Source organism: Corapipo altera, unplaced genomic scaffold, assembly GCF_003945725.1.
Source record: "Corapipo altera isolate COAL_440 unplaced genomic scaffold, ASM394572v1 61553, whole genome shotgun sequence".
NCBI lineage: Eukaryota > Metazoa > Chordata > Aves > Passeriformes > Pipridae > Corapipo > Corapipo altera.
In genome coordinates, this window is record NW_020884918.1 from 7086115 (window position 1) to 7095970 (window position 9856).

General features: G+C 53.9%; 1 protein-coding gene across 6 annotated transcripts; it reads left to right on the forward strand.

The window, feature by feature from the left end:
- Positions 1-2946: 2946 nt before the first annotated feature.
- ELAC1 (elaC ribonuclease Z 1) lies at positions 2947-9138 on the forward strand. Of its 6 annotated transcripts, none has more exons than XM_027656142.1 (5): positions 4730-4814; positions 5172-5301; positions 5418-5523; positions 5879-6346; positions 7225-9138. In XM_027656142.1, exons 2-5 carry the CDS (start codon positions 5296-5298, stop codon positions 7713-7715), a joined length of 1071 nt encoding a protein of 356 aa, XP_027511943.1. In that variant the 5' UTR covers positions 4730-4814; positions 5172-5295; the 3' UTR covers positions 7716-9138. The 6 variants fall into 6 exon arrangements, with proteins under 6 accessions (XP_027511940.1, XP_027511941.1, XP_027511939.1 ...); XM_027656143.1 differs by having other exon boundaries at positions 4769-4814; positions 5214-5301; XM_027656139.1 differs by lacking the exons at positions 5172-5301; positions 5418-5523 and adding an exon at positions 2947-2974 and having other exon boundaries at positions 4636-4814.
- The last annotated feature ends 718 nt before the right edge of the window (positions 9139-9856 follow it).

Consider the following 9856-nt stretch of genomic DNA (forward strand, 5'->3'; position numbering starts at 1 on the left):
GGGAAACAGTGGTCACCAGGATGCATTTTGTGATGCTGCAGAGTGTAAGTTAAAAGAATGCATCACCCAAAGGATAAGTAGTGTTCTGGCTTGTCACACAGCCCTGGTGACTTTTGCCCTCCAGATGGTATAAAGGACTCTTTAGGGTGCGCAGAACCCTTCTGAGAGGATCAGGAACTCCCACCAAGGTCAGTCCTTTCCAGGATTTGTCCTTGAAAAATCAGCAGGAGCAGGACTGAGCCTCTTGGCAGCAACCTGTTTTGGGGATATTACAGAGAGCTGGTGGAGTGCAGCTTTTTTTTTTTTTTTTTTTTTTTTTTTTTTTTTTTTTTAAATGAAAATGCACGTGTGGGGTTTTTTTTGTTCAAAGATGTTACAAAGGTTTGTGTGTTCCCAAAGCCTCCGCCCCGGCGCCAACATGACGGGCAGGAGACGACCATTAAGAAACATTGTACCTGATAGAGTTTGAAACCCCAAAGGTGGCTCGTGGCACGAGTCCTCGGTTATGTCTGTGAGCAGTGATGCATCCTGATGTGCTGTGTTTTGTTTTCCAAGCTAAAAGCCAAGCGACACTTTACGTGCAGAGTGGTGTGTAACAGGTTTCCCGCCGTGTCTTCTCTGTGACTGTTGTTTCCAGCACTCTGTTTTACAAAAGTGGGGATAAAGTAACTCTCTGTCGAGCTGCTCTTGGTAGTAACTGCAGAGATGAATGATACACCTTTTAGTTTCTCATTAGGAGCCCTGTGTGTGGGAGAGTGGGGATCACTACTGCACAGCTCCAGCTGTGCATTTTAGTTCAGCTGACTCTGGGCCTAAGCCAATCCCAAGCTGTTGTTCATTTGCTCCGGGTCCTCTTGACCTCAGAGGTGCAGATTTGAACTCCTCTGCCCGTTGGATAAAAGTTATCTGCAAGACTCTCAGATCAGACTGTAAGAACACTTTGGACTCCTGTCTCAGCTGCAAGTGCTATTCCTGAACTGGAGAAAACCACTGTTGTGTTTTGGACTCTTTTTAGGATGGTGTGTACTGCTGTCCCGTTCCATATGTGACAGGCAGGGACTGGTGTTAACTCTTGAGTACTGGAGCAAGGAGGAAACACAGAGCAAACCTCTGATTGCACCCACTGGGCAGCTGAATTTGAGCAGAGTCACTCAGCTGCTGCTGGCCAGGGGACACCTAATTCTGTGTGGACCTGCCTTGACCGACCTACCCGCCTGCCCACCCCGAAGGGCACATCACCACGGCGTCAGAAACCCGCGGATGAGCGGCGAGGAAGGTCCACCAGGACTCACCCCTGCATCCTCCCGTGGCTGCCCGGATCCCAGCTCCCCGTGGAGATGGAGATGGAGATGGAGATGGTCCTTCGTGGCTGCTCCGCAGGGAGATGTGCCGACACCTTCATCCCTGTGGCACGGGGGACCACGGCTGCAGCTGGTGCAAAAAGTGTCCTCTGGCATGGGGTGTTCTGCTCGTGCTGCAGGAACCCCACTCAGCTCTGCGAGTACCACTGACTTTGGCTCACCCATCCTCCGGGTGGTTCCACTCTTAACAGGGATAAAAACACTTCTAGGACTACGCAGACACAGTGAGGTGGCTGGTTTGGTCAGTAAAACAGCAAAATAACCTGCATTTTGTTTCCGTCTTACACATATCTACCTTATACAACTCAACGTAAGTCTGCTGGGGCGCTTGTGAGGACAGTTCTAGCCTGATCTGTGCGGGGTTGGCTGTGCCTGGGAGGGTCATTGCTCAGCTGAAACTAAAACTGTGTAAATGTGGATTGGTTATGGGTTTTGGTTTGTTTTTTTTTTTTCCCCCTCCTTTATAACGTTGTAACTCTATTGAAATGTGTGTTCTGGTCTTCTATTTTCTTAGTAAAATGCATTCCCTTTGCCTAAATCACACCTGGTTGTGTTTATTCTGACAAAAGGAAAAAAAAAAAAAAACAACAAACAATGCTTGACCTCTACAGAATTGGTGCAGTCCCTGTGCAGAGGGGCTTTGCAAATGGTTCAGTGTGAGGGTCTTAAAGGTCTTTCCACAGAATCCTGGAATCATAGGATGATTTGAGTCGGATGGGATCTCAGTGATCATCCAGTTCCACCCCCTGCCATGGGCAGGGACACCTTCCACTAGACATGGTTGCTCCAGACCCCATCCAACCTGGCCTTGGACACTTCCAGGGATCCAGAGGGGCAGACACAGCTTCTCTGGGAAACCTGTGCCAGGGCCTCACCACCCTCACAGCCAAAAATTCCTTCCCAATATCCCATCCAACCCTGCCCTCTGACAGTGGGAAGCCATTCCCCCTTGTTCCTCCATCCCTTGTCCCAGGTCCCTCTCCAGCTCTCCTGGAGCCCCTTCAGGCCCTGCAAGGGGCTCTCAGGTCTCCCTGGATCCTTCTCTTCTCCAGGTGAACCCCCCCAGCTCTCCCAGCCTGGCTCCAGAGCAGAGGGGCTCCAGCCCTTGGAGCATCTCCATGGCCTCCTCTGGACTGGCTCCAACAGCTCCATGTCCCTGTGCTGTTGTTCCCCAGGGCTGGAGGCAGCTCTACAGGGGGGTCTCACCCGAGGGGACAGAGGGGCAGAATCCCCCCCTCCCCTGCTGCCCACGCTGTGGGATCAGCCCAGGGCATGGGGGTTTCTGGGCTGGTTCATGTCCAGCCTCTCCCCCACCAGCCCCCAGGACCCTCTCCCCAGGGCTGCTCCATCTGTTCATCCCTGGCCTGGATTGATCCAGGGGCTGCCCCGGCCCAGGAGCAGCTACCAGCACTCGGCCTTTTCCAACATAAACAATTCCATGATGCGATTTACACGCGCGTTTGCCCGGACCCGAAAAGCACGAAGCCGGGGGCGGGCTCTGCCCTGCCGGGCCCCTCCCGCAGCCCTTCCCTTCCTGCCCTTCCTCCTCCTCCTCCTCCTCCTCCCCCCGGTCCTTCCCCTTCCCGTCCCGGCGGGGCGGGCGCTCGGGGGAGGTAGGACGGGATGGGGAGCGGGGCGGGAGCTGGGCCGGAGCGGGGTGTGACATCCCCTCCCCGGTGTCACATCCCCGTGTCCCCGAGCCGTGCGGGGACCCGCTCCCGGAGCCCCGCGGGAGATACGGGGGAGGTGGGACCCGGCAGTGCCTCAGGGGGCCCCAAAAGGGCTGGGGAGGGGCCTGGGGACAAGGGATGGAGGGACGGGACACAGGGAATGGCTTCCAACTGGTCTAGATGGGATACTGGGGGGGAATTCCTGGTCGGGAGGGTGGGGAGGCCCTGGCACAGATTTCCCAGAGAAGCTGTGGCTGCCCCTGGATCCCTGGGAGTGTCCAAGGTCAGGTTGGAGGGGCTTGGAGCAACCTGGGCTGGTGGAAGGTGTCCCTGCCCGTGTCAGGGGAGCTGGAACAAGACGATCCTTAAAATCCCCTCCAGCCGAAGCCATTCAGTTGTTGCACGTTTCTGCGATTTTACACGGAGAAAAAGGAAGCAAAACGTTTGTTTCCGCCTCTCGGGGGTGTGACGGACATTTGTCACACCCCTCCCCGGCCCCCCAAGGCCAGGTTGCACCTTGGTGTGCTTGGGAGGAGGCTCTTTGCTCTGAGAATCACGGAATCACGGACTGGATTAAGGGAGGGACTTCAAATCTCATCCAGTTCCACCCCCTGCCGTGGGCAGGGACACCCTCCACCGGGGAGCCCAGGTTGCTCCAAGCCCCCCATCCAGGGAATCCTCCCCCTCTGCGGTTCTGGGCTGCCCCTTCCTGACGTCCGGGAGCGGGGTGTGAATGTCACAGGGGCCGTTCGGTGCCAGTGACTCTGAAAAGGCTCGTGGAGCAAAAGCCCGGGGCAGGAAAACTCAGTGTTCAAACAGAGCACAGAAGAAACAAATAACAGTGGGTTCAGAGTCTGGAGCAATTCCGACTGTGGGAAGGGCTGTTTCTCCAGGTAACCCCCCGAAGGTCTTGTGTTTGGGCAGCGTGTTTGCAGCCTTCCACTGACATAAAGATCTGCCTGTAAGTGACCTGTTGCCTGAAAGTCATATCCTGCTCCAGGGAGGTTTTGCTTTTATTTTTTTTATTTTTGGGGGGGGGGGGGGGGGAATTTGGTCCTCACACTGCGGCACGTTCATTTAAAACAAAAATGCTGGTTTCTTTCCCAGTGTAAATTCATAGAAACACAGAGTGTTCTGAGCTGGGAGGGCACCCACAGGGATCACCCAGTCTGGGAACCCACAGGGATCACCCAGTCCAGGAACCCACAGGGATCACCCACTCCAGGAACCCACAGGGATCATCCAGTCCAGGAACCCACAGGGATCACCTAGTCCAGGAACCCACAGGGATCATCCAGTCCAGGAACCCACAGGGATCACCCAGTCCAGCTCCTGGCCCTGACCAGGACACCCCAACAATCCCACCCTGTCCCTGAGAGGATCATCCAAACCCTCCTGGAGCTCTGTGAGCCTTTGGTGCCGTGCCCCCTGCCCTGGGGAGCCTGTTCAGTGCCCAACCACCCTCTGGGGGAAGAACTTTTTCCTGAGATCCAACCCAACCCTGCCCTGACACAGCTCCGGGCCGTTCCTGGGGTCCTGTCCCTGCTCAGCAGAGCACAGAAATCAGTGCCTGACGTTCAGCAGCTCAAAAATCTCTCTTCCAGGCGCCACAGCAGCACACCCAGGATGTCCATGGAGATAACCTTCCTGGGCACGGGCTCGGCATACCCCTCTCCCACCAGAGGGGCGTCGGCGCTGGTGCTTCGCCGGGACGGGGAGTGCTGGCTCTTCGACTGCGGGGAGGGGACCCAGACACAGCTCATGAGGAGCCACCTCAGGGCAGGTCCGTGCTGCCGAGAGGCGGTTTGGTTTTTGGTTTTGTTTTGTTTTTTTTTTTTTTTGGTGAGGGGGGAAAAGTTCGGAGCGACCCGAAGGAAAAGCCTCTCCCTCGAGGTGTCTGAACACGGGCCAAGCGCGTCCGAAGGGGTTTGCCCCGCTGCTGAACCTGCCGGGCAGTGACCACAACCCAGAACCAGACCCTCCTGCACTGGTTTCTGGGGCTCTGCGGTTCCAAGGGTGGGAATCACGGGCCGGCTTTGAGCCGGAGCAAAGTTTGTTGTTCGCGCGGAGGCAGCTCCGGGCGAAACCTGCCGTGTGCCTTCCCTGAGGGCAAACGCTGCGCTTCTTTTTCCCTTCCAAGCGAGGCTGTTGCGCGTTCGTGGTGACTTTTATGGCTTGGCAGATAAACTGGGGACGGGACTCGCCTGCAGTCCCCGTGCTTTCACAGCCTGCCGTGGCAGGAGCCGACTCCTGGCTGCTGGGTAATGAAGATGAATCGTCAGTCGCAGGCAGAAATCCGGGCTCCTGCTCCTCCAAAAACACGAAGGGAATTTAGTGGCAGGTGGATGGACTAATTTTTCCTAAGTTTGCTGGGTTTTTTTACTAGATTTTGCTAAATTTAATTTTACTAAACCAAAAGGAGGAGGTCCTCCTGCCCTTCCATCTCGCTTTGGTTCCGACAGGTGCTGGGGGAGAAGCCTTGCCCTGTGGAGGGGGGAACTCAGCAGGCGAGGCTGAGGCAGCCCTGATTAAAGAACGTGTGCCTGCAACGAGAGAAAATTCTGGGCTTTTTTAACCCAGCAAGGGGGGCAGGGCCCCAAGCACCTGAGAGCTGGAGCGAGGCAGCTCAGACACGAAGCAAAGCCCCGGTGTTGCCCCTCTGGTTCAGGGTTTTATTTCTCGAACGCCGGTTTTGTTTTAATTTTTAAAATCAAAATAATTTTAAAATTGAAAACCCCCTTGCTCGAGCGGCGATTATTTCTGAGTGGTTGAACCTGGTTTGTTTATCTTCCTGTCTTTTTTTCCCCCTGTTTTGTTTTCTCTCTTCCTGCTGTTCCAACCCAACAGGCAGAATCACCAAGATTTTCATAACCCACCTCCACGGCGACCACTTTTTCGGGCTCCCCGGCCTGCTGTGCACGCTCAGCCTGCAGAGCAACCCCGACCCCAGCAAGCCACCCGTGGATATTTACGGGCCTTTAGGGCTGAGGAGCTTCCTGTGGCGGAGCCTGGAGCTGTCCCACTCCCAGCTCCTCTTTCCCTACGCCGTCCACGAGCTGGTGCCCACGCGGGACCAGTGCCCCGCGGAGGAATTCAGGGACTTCTCGCACTTGGACAGGGGTGAGGTTCCCGCCCAGGGCCCTGGAGGGAGAATACTGCGCCTGGACCCGGGAGAGGGCTCCTACTTGCTGGAGGAGGACGAGCAGCTGGTGCTGAGGGCGTTCCGCCTCTTTCACCGCGTCCCTTCCTTCGGCTTCGTGCTGGAGGAGAAGCCCCGGCCTGGGAGGCTCAACGTGCAGAAACTGAAAGACCTTGGTAACTACTTGGACTTACCTTTCCTCTTTTTGGTTTTCTTTTAATGTTTTTTTTTTTTTGTTTTGTGGGGGTTTTTTTAATCCCCAATTGCCTGTGTTCAAGCGGTGACTCCTGGTTTTCGGCAAGCGTAACACGGCCGGGTTTCCCGGCAGCTGAAATCTTTTTGTGGCCACCCTTTCCTAGGGGGTTCTAGCAGCAACCAGGAACTGCTGTCCGTCTCCATAAATCTCTTTTAATTCATTTTTCCATTACAGGCACTGTAATGCTCCGTAGCCATGCAGGGTTCTGAATGGGCGTGTGACACTAATGCCAATTAACGCTGCGTTTAATTTCCCGTTTTCATACTGGGAAGAGCAAGCAAGTTCAGGGGGATGAAGTTTAAAAAGCTCAGCGTGGCTTTCAGGAAAATGCATGGCCAGTGTATTTTCATGGCTTTGTTGACTTTAGTGAGAAAAATATGGCTTTTTTTTTTTATTATTTTTATAGTTGCCCAGAGAAGCTGCGGCTGCCCCATCCCTGGGAGTGTCCAAGGCCAGGTTGGACAGGGCTTGGAGCAACCATGTCTAGTGGAAGGTGCCCCTGCCCATGACCCTTAAAATCCCTTCTGACTCAAACCATGCCATGTTTCTGTGGTTTTCTTCAAACACACTTCCTGCTAACGTGACGGGCTCTTTATTTGTGTGAAAAACGCGAAATGTCGGTTGATTTTTTTTGTACTGACACCGTGGGTTTTTTTCAGCGAGCCAGCTCTACACGTAGCACATTCCAAGTGATCTTTGTTTAAACCTGACACGCCATATACTTAGAGTGTAGCTAGTGTGATTACTTATTATTATTATTGTTACTCACGGGCTCTTTTTCGCCTTTCCGTCTGCCAGGAGTTCAGCCGGGCCCTCTGTACGGGAAGCTGAAGGGCGGGGCCGCAGTCGTGCTGGAAAACGGAGTGAGGATCTCTCCCTCCGAGGTGCTGGAAGAGCCCATTCCCGGCAGGAAGGTGTGCATCCTGGGGGACTGCTCGGGGGCGCTGGGGGACGAGGCCCCGCGGCTCTGCCGCGACGCCGACCTGCTGGTGCACGAGGCCACGCTGGACGACACCCAGCAGGAGAAGGCCAGGGAGCACGGGCACAGCACCCCCGGGATGGCCTCGGATTTTGCCAGGCTGTGCCGGGCCAGGAGGCTGGTTTTGACCCACTTCAGCCAGAGGTACAAGCCGTCCGGCCAGGCAGGGGAGGGGGACGCGGACGTGGCCGAGCTGAGGAGGCAGGCGGAGTCCGCGCTGGGGGGACAGGGGGTGACGCTGGCTGAGGACTTCATGACGATAGAGATTCCCATGAAGAAGGGAAAAAACAGCAGCGTTGGCCAGCCCTGAGTGAAGGCACAGAGCCGGGGTGGTGTTGGACAGCGCTTAAAAAGAACTGTTGGGAGTTCCGGTGAACAAATTTCTCTTCCCCTGGAGCGCGGAGAGGTCGTTTCAGAGCGCCGGGTGCAGTTAGTGCTGCTGCTGTAAAGCAAAGGAAGAAGGATGCTCAGGCATCTGGAGCTGGAATAAATTCACGAGGGGTGGTTTTGGACACCTGGCCTCCCCAGATGGCTCGAGCCTTCACAGCCCGGGAGCTTTCCTTGGAGATTCCCTGGAGCGCAGCTCTGGATCGTCGTTTGGCTTTAACACACCCCTCCAGGAAGGTTTGTGCTCTGCAGAGCAGTTTCAGCCATCCTGCCTCCTGAGAGCTTTCAAACAGCGTCTGTTTCAAACTTGCACACAGCGTTTTGTGACTGTTACCAGGTTTCCGTGTGAGAGGGCACTGAAATTAATAAAGTGTCGAGAGCTCTGCCAAGTGGGTGTTGCTGTGCTCAAGTGGAGGAGCCCTTCTGATTCTCCGTTTGCACGTGAAGTCTTCTCATAAAATAAACACAGTTTAGGCTCCCTGTCAGAAGCGAATTGCTCTTAAAACAGTTTGGTTCATTTGAAGCCGGGAAGCGCCAGCCCTAAAAATCTGCACACCCATCCGTCCCCTGCGCCAGTGAGGTTTTGGAAGCGTGCTCTGGAAGTCTTTAAGGCAGGTGGCAAGTGGTCTTCCTTGAAGTGTTCCTCCAAGTGCGCTTCCAAGGATAAATCGCCCCGATAAAGGCCTGTTTGTGTTTGCAGAAATACCCCCCCTCCCGTGGGAGGAGTTTCACCTTGGCCCAGCTCAGCCTGTTCTCTGCAGCGACTTTGTTCTTTCCGTGGAGGGACACACAGGCCCGGCTTTTATCTCCTTTCCTTCCACGCCTCGAAAGTGGCAGTTCGGGAGTTTTCCCGGGTTTTATCTCGATTCGGTGGTCGAAATTAAAAATTAGGTGGTTTCGAAAAAAAAAAAAAACCAACAAAACAACCCCAGCCTAAATATCCCCCCCGGGATGTTTTATCCCCTTGTGGCTTTCTGATGGACACTGAAAACTCCGGCGGGTTTTAAAGTCCAGCTGCTACAACCTGTGCCTGTGCTTCTGTTGCTTTAATTGAGCGACAGCCTCCAAAGGAAAAGAAAAAAAGGAGTGTGATTTCCTAGTGTTTGGCTGAATTCTGTGTGTTACCCCCCCATCCTTCAAACGGGCTCCGTCTCACGTGTGGTTGCGGTAAATCCGAAACCGGTCACGCCGACTTTAATATTTTTTTGCTTCAAATGCAGAGGGGAGAGGGGTCTTTGATTCCTTAAAAAAAAAACCCAAAAAAACCAACACTGGGAAGGGTTGCGAGCTTGGGGAACAACGACTTCTGGGGCGGAAACTCGCTGATTCCTGCGACTTTTCCCTCCGAAAAACAGCATAAAGCGCAGGCAGCCGTGCGTCGCGGATTGACGCGTTCTTTCTCCTGGCGAATTGCGTTTTTTCTGTGGTGAAAGGATAACTTTGTTACCCTCACCCGCCCCTGGGAAGGAAAGCTGCGAAGCTGCCCGGTTCTGTACCTGAGGCACAGATTAGCCGCGTGTGCTGTCGTTTTCACCGATCGTTTCGAGGGGTACATTCGGTGCTGGAGTCACGCGAAAATCCTTGTGTTTTCGGCTTAATATATTTTGGCGTCTGAAATCGAGTTATGTTTGTCTCTCTGCTGGCAGACCCATGTGTCTTTGCTTGCCGTGGTCCGCCCTCCTGTGTCTGGGTACTAAATTAACTCCATAAATCCGACCGCTTAATGAAACCCGAATCAAATTGATGGGAACACGTGTGTGCCGGTAAGGGCTGAAAAGTTTGGACCGTAAATTGCCCGTTTTCTCGATGAGTTTGTCTTTCCATTAATCACCTGTTAACTACCAGAGAACGAAATTCCTTTGCATTAAGAAGTATCTGCCTGAGGGTTTCACCTGGCAGCAGATAAGGACCCTGGTGTTTTAACAAGTGCTGGTTATGTAAATAAAAAATTATTATTTTTTTTTAAGATTTTTTTTTTTCTCCCTTTAGCTTCGAATAACTTTATTTAAAACATTCTTCTACTTTCCCGAAAGAGTTCCCCTAAGCTTAGTTCCTTTTATCAAC